Source organism: Micromys minutus, assembly GCF_963924665.1.
Source record: "Micromys minutus genome assembly, chromosome: 19".
Lineage (NCBI taxonomy): Eukaryota > Metazoa > Chordata > Mammalia > Rodentia > Muridae > Micromys > Micromys minutus.
In genome coordinates this window covers 22,721,887-22,743,488 of record NC_137954.1, presented here as the reverse complement: position 1 = coordinate 22,743,488, position 21,602 = coordinate 22,721,887, and the positions used below count along the sequence as shown (strand labels likewise).

General features: G+C 44.3%; 1 protein-coding gene across 1 annotated transcript; it reads left to right on the top strand.

The window, feature by feature from the left end:
* The first annotated feature begins 1,225 nt into the window (after nt 1–1,225).
* PECR (peroxisomal trans-2-enoyl-CoA reductase) lies at nt 1,226–21,281 on the top strand. Its single transcript, XM_080932808.1, has 8 exons — nt 1,226–1,398; nt 5,444–5,577; nt 6,358–6,523; nt 9,614–9,695; nt 10,793–10,889; nt 13,932–14,042; nt 19,314–19,425; nt 21,055–21,281. Exons 1-8 carry the CDS (start codon nt 1,275–1,277, stop codon nt 21,138–21,140), a joined length of 912 nt encoding a protein of 303 aa, XP_080788934.1. The 5' UTR covers nt 1,226–1,274; the 3' UTR covers nt 21,141–21,281.
* Nucleotides 21,282–21,602: the final 321 nt, after the last annotated feature.

The following is a 21,602-nucleotide window of genomic DNA, read 5'->3' as shown; positions in this document are numbered from 1 at the left end:
TACCCACGTGGTACAAGAAGAGAACTGACTCCTGCAATTTGTCTTCTCATGCTTCCGAGTGTGCACATGAGCACACACACACACACACACACACACACACACACACACACACGAGCACACGTAAATGTAATTTTAATTTTTAAATGAACAAACAGAAGGGCAGGGCGTGGTAGCCCACACCTTTAATCCCAGAACTCAGGAGGCAGAGGCAGGTTAATCTCTAAATTCCAGGCCAGCCTGGTCTACATAGTGAGTTCCAGGACAGCCAGGGCTATAGAGAGAGAGAGACCTTGTCTCAAAAAAAAAAAAAAATTAATAATACTAATTAATTTAAAACAAACAGAATGTGAACAATAGCTTGTTCCTTGGAACCAACTCAGGACTGACAAGTTTCTTGCTGAAGAAATGAACTAGAAGGCAGGTTCCAAAAACATAAACCTAGAGATGAATCTTGTAAAAGAACCACGCGACGAGTCATCCTTTTCTGCTGCTATATAACCCAGATGCGACGGATCAGATCTCAAATCTAGGGAAGGGTGCTTCTTTCTTTCATTTCTGGGTGGGGCACCAAGAACAAGGTGAGGGTGGGCCTCAATTCATTTTGTCTAATCATTCATTATTTAGACTCTGTGGATAACTGCAACTGTATGCCCTCTTCTGCTCCACTCCCTCCTTCCTTCGACTCCCTCCCTGAAGATGAAGGGATCTGGAACCTTGCTGTCTTCTCTTCAGCTAACCTAAGCCTTTCCCACTTCCTAGCCATTCGCACACAGTAGCTGAAACCCAGACAGCCAGAAATGTCTGTTTCAGATCGGCCCTGCGAGGGCCCAGACCTGCAGCCTTTCTCTACACAGATGCTCTGGAGATTTAATTTTAATTAACGGTGGGAGCTATGGCCCCAAAGATTGGATTTTCAGAAGTGAAAATATCCTTCCCATTTTGTTCTTTCTCACTCTCGCTCTCTTTTCATTCCTCTGTCGTTTCCCCCAATGTCACCGAAATTTAAAAATAAATATGAAAAATCGAACGAGGAGTCTCACCCACACGTTCACTGGGACCCAGGAAGGAGGCTGAGGATGCAGAAGGCTGCAGGCGGCCGCCAGGAGCGGTCCAGCTCTGGGAGGAGGCCTAGCGTGCCGCGAAGGCGGGGCCTGGGGCGGGGCCGCGTGGGTTTGTGGGCGGAGTCTTTCCAGTCACGTGACAGCGGACAGCTACTTTTAAGAAACCCAGGGTCTGCGCTTTAGCAAGCACTCAGTGACGGACTCGCTGCAGCTATGGGCTCTTGGAAGAACGTTCAGAGCTTCCTAGCGGCCGGGTTGCTGCAGAACCACGTAGCGGTGGTCACCGGCGGGGGCACGGGCATTGGAAAAGCCATTTCCCGGGAGCTACTGCATCTGGGTAAGTGAGCAGACCTCTGGGGCTGGGCACCCAGAGCTAGTGTCCGCGGAGGTCTGGCTCCAGTAAACTGGGTTCAGAGACAGGAAGTGAGAGATAGAGGGCAGTGCGGGCGGACCGGGAAGAGGTTGCGAAGCTATGGGCTGCAGAGCTGAGCAATGAGAGGAAATAGAAGAGGTTTTATTCCTAATAGCTGAGAAATGTTGGTAAATGAACCAGAAAGTACGAAGTAAAGGGATTTAGAGCCAAATATTATTGTGCCCCAAGTAGGAAATAACCAGACCCGTGAAACATATGTCTTCATTGATCCATTTGAAATGGTTCCTAATTCCAGATTAGGCATCATTTTTTAAATTATTTATTTATTATATGTGAGTACACTGTCGTTCCCCTCAGACACACCAGAGGAGGGCATCAGATTCCATACAGATTCCATGTGGTTGCTGGGATTCAAACTCAGGACCTTGCTCAGCCTGCTTTCTTATAGAACCCAGGTCTAGAAGCCCAGGGATGGCACTACACACAATGGGCTGGGCCCTCCCCGCTTAATCACTAGCTGAGAAAATGCCTTACAGCTGGATCTCATGGAGGCATTTCCCCAACTGAGGCTCCTTTCTCTGTGACAACTCCAGCTTGTGTCAGGTTGACACAAAACTAGCCAGTGCAGTGCTCTTAACCGATGAGTCATCTCTCCAGCCCCAGATTAGGCATCTAACAAAAGGTTGTCAACCTGTTGAGAGGCTCTGATCACATTTTTTTTTTCTCATGTTTCCTGTGCTAAAGCAAGAAAAAGGAAAAGTTATTAAACTTAGAATGATCACATAAATACACACACGGAAGGAAGCCATGGAATAAAAATAGTTACATTTACTATTTAGATATGTGAGAATGTACATCTTCTTTGGGTTTACTCTTAAACCAAAAGCAAAGTTTACTGGTGTGGTGGTGACACATGACTTCAATTCCAGCACTCAAGATGCACAGATAGGTGTGAGTTCCAGGCCAGCCTGGTCTACAGATCAAGTTCCAGGACAGTGGAAGCTCACAGAGAAAGCCTGTATCTAGGAGGGTGGGGAGAGTACAAAGTTGAAAGGTATGTTTGAAAAAGTATTTCCAACATGACCCTTGTATTATGCAAAGAGCTTTGACAAGTAGATTTTTAAAAAGATTTTTAAAATTTATTTTATGTATATGAGTGCACTGTAGCTGTCTTCAGACCACACCAGAAGCCAGAAGACAGTATCAGTTCCCACATTACAGATGATTGTGAGTCACCAACCATGTGGTTGCTGGGGTTTGAACTCAGGACCTCTGAAAGAGCAATCAATGCTCTTAACCAGTGAGCCATCTCTCCTGCCCTGACAAGTAGATTTTTAAAGGGGCAAATGAGACAGTGATTTGGCCCAAGGAATTCATGCTGAGCTACCACAGAAAATAAATACATGAAGAAATGATTGGCTTTATCAATACATTGAGAAAGAAAACACAATACCATGGCAGCTTGCATTTTGCCATTACTTCCAGCCGTCTGCCACGCAGGAAACTGTCCTGGGAGGAAGAATTATTAAAACAGAACAAAACAATCAATACCTATGTGGTACAAAGGTCAAGGCCTTGCCTTCTGTTTGCAGATCTGCAGAACTTTGGTTCCCCTTCCATGGATTTCTAGTTATCCAACCTCTTTTTGAGTAAATCTGCATTAGGCAAACACTGCACCAGTTCTGGTGTCGGGCAAGAGATTCTCGTGACCTGACTGAAATGTTAGGACGCTCTGTGCTTCGAACCCCTGGTCCCCGCCTCCCCCGCCTGTCTTTGGGACTAGTTTACTTGATGTCTTCTGACGTGTGAGAGACCTGCTCACCCACTGCGGTTGCTCGATGAATGTGCTTCAGGTTGTTGTTGTTGTTGTTGGTTTTTGTGTTTGAATGCATGAGCAACATACCAGTGGAGTCAGCACTGAAGAAAATTTCTCTCAGCAACCATTGATGTCACAGAGCCCCCCAGGAAGGGGCAGGGCCTCATGAGCAGTGACTTCTCAGTTTGTAAGAGCCGCCTCAGGTCCAGGAGACAGTGTTTCAGCAGCCCTCTTTCCCTCTTTCCCTCCCTCTTGACTCGGCTTTTGAAAGGACTTAGCTCTTCTTCTGATGTTGTTTTTCTTCTGCTTGAAGGACTTCTTTTCATTGTTTGATTGATTGATTGATTTTTACTAATGCAGTGCAAGTCTGCTCTGATAAATTCTTCCCGTTTCATATGTGTGGCTTTTGCTATCATTCTTGAGGGGGTGTTTGCAGTTATTTTGCCTTTGCATCATTCCATTGTCTTCTGCCTTGCCCTGTTCTGAGAGTTCTCATCTCTCGTTATTGTCCATCTGGGCACCGTCCATTGTTCTCCTCTAAATGTATTTTTTAATTTAATTTTATCCTGTATATGTGTATATGCTGGGGGAGGTAGTGCATGTTAGTAGAGTCCTTAGAGGCTGAATAAAGGACATCAGATCCCTTGGAGCTAAAGTTGCAGGTGGTTGTACGCCACCCAGTGTGGGTACTGGGAACTGAACTTGGGTCCTTTAAAAAAGCAGCAAGCGCTCTTAACCCTTGTGCTATCTTTCCAGCCCCGTCAATGTCGCTTCCAGGATGACTTCTATTAGTTGACATCTCTTGGTTACTTGCTCCTTTTTCTTGCTCCTTTGAATGCTGGGTTCCTTCCCTGGTCATTCTGAAGGGTCCTTTCCCAGTCTGCTCCTGTCTTCCCATGCACTGATTTGTACTGGCATGGCTGAAGTTCAAGAAAAACTGTAAAAAATCTCTTTCATTTCTCATCTTCCCATGACCCATGTGACCAGCTGCCTCCTTGAAATCCTCACTTCATCTCTCCCACTTCCAGAGATTTCCAGGCTGGGAAATACGTTTATTCTGTTCTGTAGTCTGGAAGCTCTCTCCAGGTGGTCATGGTGCACACAGTCTGTGAGTCTTGATTAGGTTCGTTTTTTTCCTGCCAATCAAAGAATTAAAAGGCACAAAAAGCCTCGAGTGTATCAGGTAGCAGCAGAGAGATCTCACCCACCACAGACACGCAGCAGCAGACACATAAGAGAAAAAGACTCTGCGGAGCAGAAGGAGGATGTAGGGAGCCAAAAATACCAGTCTCTTCTCGAGAGCTGGAGATTTTTCTAAGTCTCTGAAAAGTTTTCCTCCCCTAAGTTAGAAGGTGGCTGATTAGCCCTACTGAGTAACTATTGGCCCTATTGACAACTATTGAGTAAGTGCTAGCCCTATTGGCCACCGAATCCTAATCCTGCCTTGAACTTGAGGCAGTCCAGCTGCCAAGCCCTTCAGGCAGGAGAAAAGGCCCAAAGGCCTTTGTTTTAAGCTACCAGACTGTTCTCTCAAGTCAGGAGGGGGAGGAAGAAGCCAGTCCAAGTTCACCACCTTTATTGCCTAGACGTGGTGCCTCTTTACCTGTCCGTCTTTGTTTCACAGTATTATGGTTTGTTCATGGTCCCTTCTTGGGCTTGCACACTCTCAGAAGTGGCTACTTATTTTTAGTTCCATGGCGCTTGATATTCAATATTTCAAGACAGTTGTCCCACCGCCGCCTTGTGTGTGTGTGTGTGTGTGTGTGTGTGTGTGTGTGTGTATTTGGTCTAGTTTGGTAGTCATTTCAGTTCCTATTGCTTCAGTGTATCCAAAACCAGCTGAATTCCTCTTCTACCTCCATCTTTTACATGAATACACAAAATAGTTTCTGTAGCTTGGATAGCTGATTGATTGATTGATTGATTGATAGATTTTTATGTGTAAGTGTATTTTACCTATAAGTCTGCTTATCACATATGTGTTTGGTGCCTGTGGAGACCAGAAGGGGGCATTAGATCCCCTGGAACTGGAGTTAGTGAGTTATGAGCTGCCGTGTGGGTGCTGGCTATTGGACCTGGGTCTTCTGGAAGAGCAGCCAGTGCTCTTAACCAGTGAGCCCTCCTTCTAGCCCCTTAATCTGGACAGCTCTCGGAGCCTTATTTTCTTTTTTTCTCTGGCTATTTCCTCTTCAGGGTGTAACGTGGTCATTGCTTCCCGGAAGCTGGACAGATTAAATGCTGCCGCAGATGAACTGAGAGCCTCTCTGCCTTCCTCCAGCTGTGCTCAAGTCACCGCCATACAGTGCAATATCAGGAAAGAAGAAGAGGTAAGGCAAACATGGCTGCACGGTGTGCTTATCCAGCATTCTTTGCAGAAGTGGTTCCTGACCCCTGCTGTTCTCCAGCCTGGTGAGTCTCACTAGAAGGCAGAGCCTGTAAGGAATGATGCCTGTGCTCCCAAATCACTGAGCTGATGATCTCAGAGGGAGGGGAGCTAAGCAAGAATGTACTCTCAGCTAGAGACCCTTCAAGGCTGTGCTTTGCAACCTTGTAATCCTGAGACCCCTTAAGACAGTTCCTCATTTTATAGTGACCCCCCCAAACTATAAAATTATTTTTATTGGTACTCTATAGCTGTAATTTTGCTACAGTTATCAGACACAATGTAAATATCTGGTGTCAAGGGTATCAGATATGAGACCCTGTGAAAGGGTTGTTGGACCCCAAAGAGGTTGTGACCCCAGTTTGATAAACACTTCTTTTAAGGCATTTCTTAGCGTTCATTTTGACCTCATTTCATCATTTTTATTTAAGGTTGGTACTTAGAAATTAATGCTATTGAGGCTTGCTGTGTTGAGGGGTTGTCCACACTCTGGTGTAGATTGCCATCAGCGTTAGAATTTTGGCTTAGGATTTATGAGTCTGGTACAGTGGAAAGTTCACCCTGTGGGGCTTGGGGGGCTATTCAGTGGTGACTTTATGTATTTGAGATTGTAGTATTTAGTATTAATGTGCATTGTATAGGAGTCTACAAAGTGCACTATATTTCTAAAACTGGGCCGTGTAGCAGATTAGCTATTAAACTTTCCCTTTCAATGTTTCTTCAGGTGAATAATTTGGTCAAATCTACCTTAGCTAAATATGGTAAGATCGACTTCTTGGTAAATAATGCAGGAGGCCAGTTCCTGACTCCTATCGAAGGCATCACTGCAAAGGGATGGCATGCTGTGATTGAAACCAACCTGACAGGCACCTTCTATATGTGCAAAGCAGGTGGGCGTCTCAATAGCCACAAACCCCCTGACTTGTCTTTAGTGAGAAACCACAGGGACGGCTGATTAGGGGAGCTGCTAGGAACTCAGAAGCCCACGTCATAACGTTCATTTGGTATCTTAACATACCTTGTATTTGTGTTCTCTCTCTCTCTCTCTCTCTCATTTTTTTGAGACAGGGTTTCTCTGTGTAGCCCTGTCTGTCCTGGAATTTACGCTGTAGACCAGGCTGACCTGGAAGTCAGAGGTCCCAGCTGCTTCTGTTGCCCAAGAGTTAGGATCAAAGGCCTGCGCCACCACTGCCCGACTGGCTTTGTGTCTCTTTAGAAATGTACTTCTTTTTTTTTTTTTTTTTTTAGTACTGTGTACAATGCCTGAGCTTATGCATGTGCATCGTGGTGCACAGTCCCCTGAAGAGGGGAGAACAGGCGTCAGTTCCCCGAAACCGCACTCATGGGTGGACGTGAGCCACCGTGTGGGTGCCGGGAACAGAGCCCGGGACCTCTGTACCTCACTTCACCACTGAGCCGCCTCCTCGTCTGATTTGAGTCTTTGTCACAGACCCATGCTTTTTTATTTTCTACAAGTTATTATTATTTCTGTAAGAAATCGATGTGAAGACTGCCTGACAATAATTTGCAGACTGTCTCTTGTCCTGTTGAAGATTAAATTTATATATATATATATATATTTTTTTTTTTTTTTGAAAAGAAGCTTCTGTTTTGGGAGTGTATACTTTCTATCTAATTATATCTGGAATACTGTGCTGAAGGTGTGTTTTTGCTGCTGCTGTTTTGGTTTTGTTTTTTTGTTTTTTTTTTTTTTCTGTTTGGGGGCAGATTTTTGGTTTGGTTTGGTTTTGCTTTGTTGGTTTTTCAAGACAGGGTTTCTCCGTGTAGTCCTGGCTGTCCTAGAACTTGCTCTGTAGACCAGGCTGACCTCAGAATTCTGCCTTCACACCATGACTGATCCAAAGGTAGTTTTATTTTTATTTTTTTAAGATTTACGTATTTATTATATGTAAGTACACTGTAGCTATCTTCAGACACACCAGAAGAGGGCATCGGATCTCATTATAGATGGTCCTGAGCCACCATGTTGTTGCTGGGAATTGAACTCAGGACCTCTGGAAGAGCAGTCAGTGCTCTTAACCGCTGGGCCATCTCTCCAGCCCAAAAGTAGTTTTCTTATTGTTCATTCTCACTAAATTTCATTACTTATTAAGATTCTGTGAGTGGGTTAGATAATTGTCTAAATGAAACTAAAGAAAGGATAATCCTTAATCGCCAGATGCACAGCTGTGTGGTGAACTCCTTTAATCCCAGCACTCAGCAGACAGGTCAGCCTGGTCTACAGAGTTCTAAGACAGCCAGGGCTACACAGAGAAATCTTGTCTCTAAACAAAATGAAAACAACAGGAGAAATGTAAATGTTTGCTTACTTGAGGGGATAACTACAGAGATTTTTAAGTGACTGGTTTTTTAATAAATCATTTAATAAATATTAGTGTGTTCACTAAATATTCCTAGCGGTGTCAGAAGAAAGGAGAAAAAACTCAAAGCGATCCCTTTAGGACTGAACTAAGTCAGAAAGAAAAAAGACTTAACCCACTGAGGATCTGTTTCCTTTTGACACCCAACGCTCTTACTTGCTTATTCCTGATCCCTTGACTTTACAGTTACAGATAGATGCTTGTAACCTTCCCAAGTTAATTCTACCGGCCATTCTTTCTGTCCATCTCTCTTCCTTCTCCCTTTGCTCTCTATGGTCTCTTTGTTATTTCAAAGACTTTGAGGAAATGCCCGCATCTGAGCCTGGGAAAGTTTGAGCCTGAGAAGCCTGAGAGTTTCAGAAATCTTGATGCTATCAGAGCTAAGATGTGGCATTTAGCCAGAGGCAGTCTGTTTAGAGTAACTTACACTGACTCAGTATCCTCTTTATGCTAAAATCCAATGGTTTCATGTGGTATTTTTAATACTTGATGTAACAATTACTATTTCTAGTTTCAGACTTTTCTGAACTATTTATGACTATATATTGTTTGAAATCATTTATTCTTTGAGAATTTTGTACGTGTATAGAGCTGTGGTAGTACCTACCCCTCACTCCCTCCATCTCCTCCACAGTCCTCTCCCTCTGCTACTCTGTGTCTGTCTCCTAATTTCATGTTTCTCTTTCTTTCTCCCTTCCTTCCTTCCTTCCTTCTGTCTTCATTTATTACTCATTTATTTATTTGGTTTGGGGGGATTTTTTCTTCTTTTGAGACAGGGTTTGTCTGTGTAGCTCTGGCTGCCCTGGAACTCTCTAGATCAGGCTGGTCTTGAACTCAGAGATTCTCCTGATGCTGCCTCCTGCATGTTGGGATTAAAGGCGTGCACCACCACACCTGCCTCTTACTATTTTTAAAACTTTTTTCATACAATTTAAGTTAGCTATGTTTTCCCCTCCCCCAATCCCTCCCAGATCCTCTCGCCCTCCCTACCCACCCGACTTCATGTTCTTTCTCTCTTTCCTGAGTGTTGGGATTAAAGGTGTTCACCACCTCTGCCTGGCTACCCCATGTCATTAATTGATAGGTTTTTATACAGGTGACCCTAGGTTCTATCCTTGCCACTCTGTAAGCCAGACATGGTAGTGGACAACTGTGACCACATCACAGGAACAACAGCAGTTCTGGGTCATCCTCAGCTACCTAGGGAATTCTAGGTTAACCTGGGATGCATTAAAAAAAAATTGTCACAAAAATTTTCTTTTTAAATTCAAGTTATACTGAATACTTTATGACTTGCCATTTTAATTGAGTCAATGTTCCAGTAATTTTTCATCTAGAGTATTAGTTTATTGAAAAAATGTTTTCAAGCTCATTTTGTAGCTTTCCTTGACATTTTTCCAGCTTTACCTTAAACTATTTACCTTAAATTAATTATTAAATTAGCTTCTTGCTATATAGCCATTGGGGTCATCCTGGGCTACATGAGACCTCATCTCAATGACGAAAACTAAATTAAAATAGAAAACATGAAATGTATACTAGAGCAGGATATAACAAAGGAAGACGCTGTTTAATATGCTTGCCATCTGTGTTCTGCAGTTTACAATTCCTGGATGAAAGATCATGGTGGGTCTATTGTCAATATCATCGTCCTTGTTAACAATGGGTTTCCAAAAGCCGCGTAAGTGCTTTATATAGTTTTCTTTCTATGTCTTTAGATTTCTGCATTTCCTTTTGACAGGAGGAATTCTGGATTAGAATTTTGAGGTGGGTGGGTGGCCCCATCCCTCAGTGAGGGGGGTGCCTATTCTCTACAGGTTCTCTACAGGTTCTCTCCCCCCCCCTTTGTTGGGTATTTCTGCTAATGTCCTCCCTGTTGGGTCCTGGGAACCTCTTGGTCCTGGCATCTGGAACTTTCTAGTGGCTACACCCCACTCCCCCTACCCTACTGCTACACACCTACTTTCAAACTCCTGGCCCTCTGTACTTCTCCCCCATCTCCTCCCATATTTGAACCAGCCCCTCCCTCTTCCCTCCCCCTTCTCTCTCCCTCCCAGAGCCTTCGTTCCCTCTACTTCCCAAGATTATTTTCCTCCCCTGTCTGAGTAGGACTGGAACATCCACACTTTGTACCCTGCCCAGCTTTTTACATGCATGGAGGTCAGAGGACAACTTGAGGGGTTGTTTCTCTTCGTCCACAGTGCAGTCTTGGGGATCGGACTCAGGTAGTCAGCCTTCGAAGTAGTAGTCAATATATTGAGCCATATCCATAACCCAAGACATAAATCCTTTGAACCACTGATAATGCATGTAGCCAAATATATGGTTTTCATATCCCCTACTATTAAAAGTATATACAGTATCAACATACTTGTCATTATCAGTTTGGGGCTCACAAGATGGACCAACTGGTAAAGGAGAGTACCCCTAAGACTGAGGATCTGTGCTCCATCCCCTGAGCCCACATGATGAAAGGAGAGAAGAGAGAGAAAAAAAAACACAATCTGTTGTTCTCTATTGTAATAAAAGGTTCCTCAACATATCTCTCCCGTGCACATGGCCTTTGAGAGACAGAGCGTTTGCAGTGTGCATTGTGTTTGATAACTGTGGCTTGGCTTTGATAGTGAAGATCCCAGCTCTTTCTTTAAACAGAGACTCAATGTGACAGAGCCCCATAGCTAAAACAGTCTCATGGAGCTCTCAAGTCATTGAAATGCTCGTCAACTTAGTCGATGGGGAAAAGTTTCTGCAGAAACTGATGGTAATGTTTCTTTAAAGGCACAGTGGAGCGGCAAGAGAAGGTGTTTACAACCTCACGAAATCCATGGCTTTGGAATGGGCCAGCAGCGGAGTGAGGATCAACTGTGTTGCTCCTGTAGGTAACTGTCACATGTGAAGTCTGCCGACAAATGGGGTTCTTGATTCAGATTGCGCTGTGGGTAACTGTGTCATTGGTGTGGTATATATTAACACCTGTGGAAATATACTATAAACCGTTGGCTTTTTTTTTTAGCATAGAATAGAGTTTATTCAGGGCATGGGGAGGGAAGTTAAGAGGGTAGTAGGGGCAGAGAGAGAGGAGAGTAGAGAAGTAGAGGCCAGCCATGAGCACGTGGAGAGAGAGGGGGGAAGGGAATAGGGAGAGGAGGGACAAAGGGGGAAGAGAGGGAAAGACAGGGAGAGACCAAGAGAGTAAGTAAAAATAAAATAAAATAAGCAATAGCAATGCAAGAACCATACTTTCTGTCATGTTCAGTACCTGCATCATAAAAAGCATCAAGGAAGTTCCATGGTACAGAGAAGGTTAATAAATACTAGGGAACTGGAGAGATGGCTTAGCAGGTAAGAGCGCCTACACCACATCAGGCCTCTCACAACTGCCTGTAACTCCATCTTCAGGAATTCTGACACCTAGTCTCCCCAGGCACCTGCCTACATGTCCCTTGTAACCTGTAACACCCATGTGCAAGTGTGTGCATGCACATACAAACACATACAGAGACACACAGTTAAAGTAATAAAAATCTTAAAAAGAAATACTGTGTTGGGGGCTGGCAGGATGGTTCAGTGGGTAAAGTGCTGTCTGTACACATGTGAAGAGCTGAGTTCAGATCTTCACGTTCCCGAAAAAAGAGAGACACAGCAACACACACGTAACTCCTGGGCTGCTTGCTCCCTTGGTGACCGGCCAGCCTGTCTGAAAGAGTGAGTTCCACATTCAGTGAAAAACTCTGCCTCAAAACAAGCAAACAGATAAAAAGGAAACAGCAAAATAGAAGACACATAGAAAAAGGCATGGATATTGACATCTGGCTTCTTGTGCCTGCCTGGTTGAAAACATACATAGGTGTGCACACACATATAACATGTATGTTCACCATAATATACATAACAAGTGTGGTAAGTTCACCACACTCGTACACACAGAAAACACTACTTTGAAGAGTAAGTTCTTTCCTATGTGATTCTTTCTTGATATATTGTGAGTCCCTTATTTTGGAAAAAAAAATGAATATCAGGATTCTGGGAAGAAACTCAGTTTTAATGCCAAGTAGAACTTAAGTTGTGTGTTATATCACAAATGTAGCCACAGTATTGGTAATCAAAAAAAAAATTTTGAGCCTAGTGGTGGTGGTACACACCTTTAATCTCTGCACACGGGAGGCAGAAGCAGACAGATCTCTGGATTTGAGGCCAGCATGGCCTACACAGTAAGTTCCAGGACAGCCAGAGCTACAGAGATCTTGTCTCAGGGAAAACCATCTTTTTTTTTTGTATGTGTTCATGTGTGTGTTTGTGCACATTCAGGTGAAAAGCAGAGGTAAATGCCAACTGTCTTCTTCAGCCAATATCTACCTTAGTTTTTGAGGCAGTGCCTCTGGGTTGACCCCAAAGCTCCCTGTTTTGGCTATCCTAGCTGGCCAGCAAGTTCCAGGGACCTACCTGTCCCCGCTGCTCCTCCCTAGTGCTAGGGTTACTGAGCTGAGCTGCTCCTCTTGGGTTGGCTGTGGGCGACGAGGATCTGAATGCAGATTCTCATGGTTTCACAGCATGTGACTCAGCAGCTGTGACTGGACCATCCCCTGGCCTCTGTTTGCTTTTTGACAATGGTTCTTTTGTAACCCAGACTGGCTACAATTCATTCTTTAGGTTAAGTTGGCCTTGAACTCCTGCTCTTCCCACCTCTACCTCCCCAAATATGTATTTGTTGTGAAATAAGCCATAACTTGACCCTCCCTGATGTTTTTTGTACCTGGAACTTACTCCGTGAGGTACTCGGAGATACGCCTTTCTCCTATACAGATCAGCTCAAGTCACCTTTTCCTACGATGCTTTCAGATCAGGGATAAAGCAGAGATAACAACTCCATTTGGGCTTGGTAGCACACATCTATAACACAAGTGGAGTGTTGGGGTGGGAGGGTAGGCAGATATCCATGGAGCCCACTAACCAACCAGCAGAGCCAGCCTGCAGCTCTGGCTAGCTAGTGTAGTCAATCAGTGAGCTCTGGGCTCAACAATAAGGTGACTAATGATTAAAGAAGACACTTGGTGCCAACCTTTGACCTCCATGTGCATGTGACATCTATGCAACCCATGTACAAGCTCAAAATTTAAAATAAATCTATATATATTTTTTAAAGATTTATTTATTTAGTGTATATGAGTACACTGTAGCTGTTTCAGACACACCAGAAAGAGTATCAGATCCCGTTACAGATGGTTGCGAGCCACCATGTGGTTGCTGGGAATTGAACTCAGGACCTCTGGAAGAGCAGTCAGTGCTCTTAACCGCTGAGCCATCTCTCCAGCCCTAAATCTATATTTTTAAAATTAGATATTGGGGTACATACATATCTTGGATTTGGGTGTGTTTTATAAACTTCACTTGAAATGTAAAAACCAAGAAAATCCTGGTTTTGCACAGGTTTTGTCTTCCCTGGTAAAGCAGGCATGCTCAGAGGAAAAGAAACAGGGCCATTGTTCCTGGCCCTCCTGAAGTACTTACATAAGTCATTCTCCTCAGAAACCAAGCCTTTCATGAAGAAGACCAGGACTTAGCTGGTTATTAAGGGGAGAAGCCATGCCCTTAATAACCAAAATGATCATTCAAATGGTCTGCTTTTAGATAGTGGTTGGCTGGGTTCCCTTTGACAGTTTTGAATAAAGTTAATTGAAAAACGTTTATCTTATGTACTGATGTTAAACCACACACCTTTTGTGTGTCTTTTGTTGTCTTTGGTCAGTGTATTCCTTGATGCCTTCTTGTTGCTGTCCTGTGAGTTCTAGAGATGGGACCCAGGGCCTTGAGCATGCAGGACAAGTAATCGATTTCCGCTCTACATCCCCAGCCCTTGGTGTCTTGACAATTCAATTCTCCCCACTTACTGACCAAACTCTTTTGTTTTCTAATATAGGGGACCATTTACTCCCAGACTGCAGTTGAGAACTATGGCAAATTTGGACAAACCATGTTTGAGATGGCCTTTGAGAATATCCCAGCTAAGCGCGTCGGAGTCCCCGAGGAGGTAACGTATCTGGTTGGCATTGATGAGAATCCCTTGAGAAATGTGTGACATTTGGCACCCTGGGCATGTGGCCTGGCTGACCAATAGAGAGGATTGTTGTGCGGTCAAACAATGTCTCCTGTGCTCTGGGCTCTGGGACATAACCTAGTAAGTTCTTTTGACAGCTGACAACAGACTTTCCTCGGGAATGAAGGCCAGGAAGTTAGAGACAACACATTTCTGTTGTCTTTGTTGTGACTTTATTTTATCACATGCAGCGTTGGTACAAGCAGCCCCAAGCAAGCCAGATAATGGAGTTCCACAGTGGAATGAAGTATGGTTTCCAAATGACTGAGGAGTAAACTTAATTCTAACGGTGGTAGGCTAGGGGGAAAAGTTTCTCACTGAAGAATGAAAAGAAAAAAAAAAAACAAAAACAGAATAAAGATGTGGGGCTGGAGAAATGGCTCTGCAGTTATGAGCAGGAAGTGCTCTTCCAGAGAACCTGAGTTCAGTCCCCAGCAACTGTATTAGATGGCCCCCAGGCACCCGCATTCACCTGTATATTCCAACCACACACACACACACACACACACACACACACACACACACACACACTTAGACATAACAACAATACATATTTTAAATAAATAAACACATGTCATACTTCTTGGTAGGAGAATCAATTTTACTTAAAAGTCTATTTTTGCTGGGCCTATGCCTACACAGGAGACAGAAGCAGACAGACAGATCTCTGTGAAGTTGAGGCCAGCCTGGCCTACAACAGAAAATTTCAGGCTACCTAGTGAAACCTTGTCTCAACAAAGTAACAAACAAACAAGAAAACAAGACAAAATTAAAGTCAGCTTACAAAGTTTTAGGTGTCCGTACGATGCACTGACAGGTAAAGATTTGATCCCAACTCCCACAAGGCTGTCCCGCCAATCCCAGGCAGTCGTGAGCCACCTGATGTGGGAGCTGGACTTGTGTTCTTGGCAAGAGCAATAACGTATTCTTAACTACTGAGTCATCTCTGCAAGACCAATTTTTAAAAATTTAAAACGAAAGTCAGATTTCCCCCAAGTTGATGTATGAGTTGAAGATAATTTTGGAATTTAACATGTGGAGAAGGGCTTAGATAAATATTAAGTTTTATTTTATTTGTTATCATTGTGTGCTTATGTGTGCCTGTGTGTGCTGCACTGCACACACACTGATAGGCCAGTCAGGAAATGCCTTAGGACAGCTGGGTCTTTAGAAATACCTTAGACCACCTATCTTGCATACAAAGTCAAAGCTAGAACTATGTTGATGGGGGGAACGTGCCCAGCGGAAGTAGGGGAGAGATGAGAGATGGTAATGGTGAAAGGGAACAAAATTCATTATGCACATGTATGAAATTGTCCAAAATGTTAATGAATGCTGGGGGGGGGTGGACATGTCAGGTATGTTGTGAGCACTTTTAATCCCAGCACTCAGGAGACAGGGGCAGACAGATCTCTGTGATTCAGAACAGCCTGGTCTACAGAGAGAGTTCCAGAATGGCCAGAGCTACACAAAGAAACTCTGCCCCCCCCCCCCAAGGGGGCTACTGGAGAGATGGCTCAGCAGTTAAGAGCACTAACTAATCTTCCAGAGGTCCTGAGTTCAATTCCCAGCAACTACATGGTGGCTCACAACCATCTGTAATGAGATCTGATGTGCTCTGAGTGTCTGAAGACAATGACAGTGTACTCATAAACAAAATAAATCTTTAAAAAGTCACAAATTTGAACGACAGCAATGACAGGTCTGTGGGAAGGTTTGGAGGGAGGGAGAGAGGAATTCAATACTAAATTTTCACGGGCTTAGAAAGTTGACTCAGAAAGCAATTAAGAGTACATTGCTCTAGAGGGAGAATTGGGTTCAGTTCCCAGCTCAAACCCACCTGTAACTCCATTTTCAGAGAATATGATGCCCTCTTCTGACCTTGGCAGGCACTGGGCATGAATGGGATGCACATATATGTATGTGCAGGCAAAGCACTCGTGCACATAAAAGTATAAAGAAACACAACTTTAAAATGACTGTTTAGTTAGTTTAATCACATACTCTTTTTCTTGAGATGGCCATGGACCTCTCTGGGCAGCAAAAGCTCTTGGGGTGTGTGTGAGGGGGGTGTGCACACATGTGCACACTTCCTGTCGTGTCTTGTTCCATCACCTAGAACACTAGAAAGACTGCACTCACCCCAACCCATTCCCATGATTATCTGTGCCAGAATCTGACTGCTGGTACCTCGACTACTAATACAGTTTGTATTCTTGAAAAACATTTTTAACACCTTTTAAATTTTTTATGGGATAGGATCTCACTGTGTAGGTTTGGCTGGCCTAGATGGTAGACCAGGCTGGCCTCAAAATCACAGAGATCTGCCTGCCCCTGCCTCCCAAGTGCTGGGATTAATGATGTGTGCCACCAAGCCCAGCCACATTTATTTATTCTTAAGGTGCTTGTGTGACAGAGAAAGAATGTGGTGGACAGTGTTCCAGTGTCTGTAGCTAGAGCAGCAATCTTGGCTGCAAGCTTCTCTACTGGCTAAGCCATCTTGCTGGCCCCAGTTTTGACTTCACCCATAGTTAGGCTCCAGCAGTTTTCCAGTCATTGCTTTGGGCCCTTGAGTTAAATTTCAACACAAGGATTGGCTTTGACTTTTAAAAGCCCCTGAAGGAATGCAAGTCAGACTTTAACAGCTGCTGGCATAGCTACTGTGAGATACAAAACGAGGGGCAGACTCTGGCCCCTGCTTGCTCCTGTGCTGAGTCAGGAAAGCTTTCACACCGGGTGCAACTGGCTGACACCCTGGTGTGTGTGTGTGTGTGTGTGTGTGTGTGTGTGTGTGTTGCTTGTGCTCTAGGGCACATGTGGAGGTCAGAGGCAGCTCTATGGAGTTGGTTCTCTGCTGCTGAGGACTTACCCTAGCACCCAGTTTCTGGAGGAAGGCAGCAAAGGGGTATAGAGCAGCAATCACGGCAAAAGCTGCTCTATTGGGCCATTCTGACGCTAATGCTTTACAGCTGAAAACCACTTGCTTTGGGCAGTTTTTGTTGTTTCGTGGCCAAAAGCTGCCACGAAAGCAGTTTTGTCTTCCTTTAATTCTTTGTATTCTAAGGTCAAAAGCCACTGGCTTCTGGTAATTTGACTCCAAGAGAATGCCTCGGGGGAATTAGAAAAAAAGGTTTGGTCTCTCTAGGGCTCCAGAGCCTCTAGCTGGCCCGGGAGGCATGGAGTTCAGTTAGCTCTTTGTGAGCCAGAAAGAAAAGAAGGGGAAGAAAGGGAGAATTCAAGCATTCTCTCTCTCTCTCTCTCTCTCTCTCTCTCTCTCTCTCTCTCTCTCTCACACACACACACACACACACACACACACACACACACACTTCAGCCTACCTGACAGCTGTCTCAACAATTCCACAAGTGTTCATGCATACTTACATACATACACATATACATACACACATATGTTGTATGTACATACATATAGACAGACAATACAAATGACACACTTTATTTCTTCTCTCTGGCAGTTTATACCTTCTTAGTCAAGAGTTCTTTATAAAATTGCCTCCTAGATAAAATGTTACACAGAAGGGGAGTTACAGAAGGACGCTGATAGTAAGCTCAAAGCAGTATTTCATTCTATAAGCAACAGCTCATTGTAAGTTCAGAGCAACAGTCTCCCATGGCCTTGCTTTATCATAGTGCACACCTGTGGCCACCTCCTTGAACCTGGCCTAGAATGAATGTTTTTCCTTAACTACAGATTTGTTCCGAGCCTGCTTTCTTATCCTAGTGCAATTAGCCCACGACACTTGAAGGTTTACAGAGCTCTATTTGCAGATTTATTCTGTATGGGGCTGGAGATTACTTGTATCAATTTAAGAATCACTATCAGAAAATCGTCAATTTGTCTATACAGCATTATTACACGAAAGTACATCTTCATGTTGATCTTCAAGAAATCTGTCCGGTTAGATGGGCTGAAACCCAGGAATCATTAGGCTCTGTAATAGTGGCAGGAAAGGTGTATCCAGCCTCAAGATGCAATCCTGTGGTGACCTTGCATGTCAGAGCTCAGCCATCAAAAGCCATGCAACAGCCAGCACGTGCTCAGGATCACCACCCTTCATGAGACTCCGCTTCCGTTTGCCATCAGTAAAATGAATTCTGTTTGGTTTAGGAAGTTTCTCTAAAACCTTACCTAGTGACTGCATTTGGGAGGATGTAATGAGGGCCTTCAAGTCCTGCTGGTGGGAAGCTCCTGTGATCTGCCTGCCACAGACTGAACAGATCAGAATGCCCACACTGCTACACACACACACTTGCTGGACCTGGGACGGAGCTGTGAGAACCATGTGGCTAAACTGACAAATAGAGTTGTGGCAGACAAGTGGGGGTCTCAGAAGGGAGTTACTGTCAAAGCAGGAAACCGCCATATTTACTTGTGGCTTCTTATACCGTGCTGTTTGCCTGCCGCTGTCTTCCACTTCTTCACACCGTGTCGCCTTTGCCTTGGTGGTTACCTGACGTCACTGTTGTCCAGACTGTGCTGTCAGATCCTGGTACACACGCATGAGGATTCATGATGCAGTCCTGTGGGCTGAGATGTGGTTACTCAGGAGCCTCAGGCTTCCAGGAATGAAGAAGAGTCTTTGGTCCCTGTCTCTCTTTCTTTCTCTCTTCCTTATTTATTTACTGTTGTAGTAAATATCAAAAATGGCTTATCCCTTTATTGGCCCCCATGGTCTCACTCCCCACTCACAGACTCAGTCACTTGGCCCATAAGCTGCCCTCTCCAGGCGGTTCCCTTCCCAGGCTGCCAGCCCTGTTGCTTTTGTCCCAGCGGATGCAGCCCCCCCTGCCCCGCGTGTTCATTCCTTTTGTTCCACCACCCAGCACAAACATGACTCCAAAGCTCGATAGCTTTTCATGGTAGGTTTATATATTAAATTCTCAATCCAAAACCCTCCACACAATAAGATTAAAAACAATGAACAAAGATGCAAACTGCCTTTTTATGTGAAATAAAATGACCTATAAAATCCCTTAAAAATATTCATATCTACCTATCGCCAATTACGGCCACCAGGGTCAAGGTCTGCTTTCTCCAGCTCCATCCTGATTCTCCTCACAATCTCTGCTCCTCTTCTGTTTTCCTACCTTTTTCCGCCTACCTCTCCACTGTCCAATCATGTATCACCTTAACATCAACCCACAATTTATTTATGTATTAATTTGCCTTTGTTCTGTCCCCAGGTCTCCTCTCTGGTGTGTTTCCTGCTGTCCCCTGCAGCTTCCTTTATCACCGGACAGTTGATCAATGTGGATGGAGGCCAGGCTCTATATAGTCACTACGTCCAGATACCAGGTAAGCAGCCAGAAAATGAAGAATCACGAGCCCTTTCCTGTTCCTGCTCCATGTCTTAGTCCCTATCTCAGAGGTGGGGGTTTTCTTTCATAGGCCATCAAAAAGTACAAAATGTTGATATGTGTGATAGGATTTTAAAGAAAATGTTCTGAGCTAAAAAAAAAAAAGCCAAAACTCTAAATACAAAGGAGGACAGAAAGGTGGTAAAAGCCGCTGTGCTTGAAGGTTTACAGACTTAATTCCTCTTTTCCCTTCTGTAAGTCCTTGTGTAGATGGAAGAGGGGTGGTCTAATTCGACTTTGTCCTCTCTTTGGAATCTATACATCATTAAAATGATAAATTTCTGTATCTAACCATTTTTATTCATGAAAGCAGAAGGGACAAAAGTTGAGGGCCATCCTCTGCTACACACCCCCGTTTTAGGCCATCCTGGGCTATGTAGCATAGATCATAGATCTTTTCTTAAAATGCACACTAAAAACCCAAGGCCTCAGGGAAAATATAAACACAGATGTCTTTGACCTCTTTCTAAAGGGTTACTAGTGTCTATTAGCAATCGAACTCCTGCTTGAGAAGACTGCTACCTGTTTCCTATGTTTGTGGACTTCTTATGTGGATATAGTGATGTTCCTAATACCCTGAATGCTTAGTTGGTTGAAGTCCCCCCCCCCCCACCGCCTTTGGTGTTTTGAGACAGGGTCTCACTGTCTGCCTGCCTCTGCCTCCCACATTTTAGAGTTAAGAGCATGTGCCACGTGCCTGGCTTCCTTCCCTTTTTGGAGAGAGACAGTGCAACCCCAGGAAGCAGCTCTGATCAGCTCTCCTGTGCTCTCTTGCATTTTTTGGTTTTGCAACTGAGGTCCTACCAAATCACAGAATTACGACTGTGGCTGCACAAGCCTTTGATTCATCCCAGAACTCCAGAAGAGAGGTGATTCTCTCTGCATTTGAAGCCAGCCTGCTCTACATAATGTAGTGAGTTCCAGGACAGCCAGTGACCCTGCAGAGACCCTGCCTCACAACAAAAACACCCAAGACTGTATTTCCTAGGGATGTTAGGGGATTACAGTACACATGTCAGGTCCTGTGTGGCCATCACCACTGATCTTTCAGTCCAGGAAGCTATTGGCTCATGAAGAGGTGTATCTAAGAGCCTCTTCCTCTGTTTGTTCCCATGAGGCGTCATTCTTATAAGGCTGGCTTCCTTGAGCCTAGGAAAGCAGCCTGCCACTCTGGGATGCTTTTCTTTGTCCACACCCAGCTGATTGAAGAGCCAGGAGAGGGAAGGACTTCATCTCAGCATGACTTGCTCAGTTCTGAGTCTTCTTCATGTTGGATCTGCTCACAAAGATGTCCACCTGTAGCCAGTCACCTAAGGCAGGGAGTGGGAAGCACTGAAGTAACCCCCTTTACACACAGGAAGACTCAGCTGAGAAAGCCTGACATTCGAATCAAAGGACTTAAAAACTGCCTGTCTTTTCCTTAGCGTTCGTGAGGGAAGCAAGGCAGTAAACAAAACCATGAGGCTGGGGTGGGACTGGGGAGATGGGGTGGGACTGGGGAGATGGACTTAGGAGATTTACAGGTGACACTTTTCCTGCAAGTGACACTTTTCTGCTACCTAAACAGATCATGACAACTGGCCTGTGGGAGCTGGGGACCTTTCTGTTGTCAGGAGGGTGAAGGAATCTTTTAAGAAGAAAGCCAGACTCTAAGCCAAGAAAACATCTATCCATCTTGTTCCTGTGTGCCTCAACATCTTGAGAATGTTTTTTACTTCACAAGGGAAAAAATATCACTTTAACGTTAATAGTTTTATCTTTGCAAAAAATAAATGTATCTTCATGTTCAAACCAGTTATCTTCTAATGGCTTTTTAAGGATTTTTTTATTATTATTTAAAACTGCGTATGTTGGGGGAGAGGGGTGTGTGCTCATGGGTGCAGTGCCCAAGAAAGGCAGAGGCATCAGATACCTGTGAACAGGAACTGATGTGTGATCCATCTGACATGGCCGTGAGAACTAACTAAATACACTTGGGTCTTCCAGAAGAGCAGTAAATGCACTTAACCACTGAGCGATCTCTCCAACCTCCTAACCTGGGACTTTTTTTTTTAAAGAACAGACAGAGATGAACAAACTTAAAGGTATATTCTTACTTCTAAGAGAGATATGTGA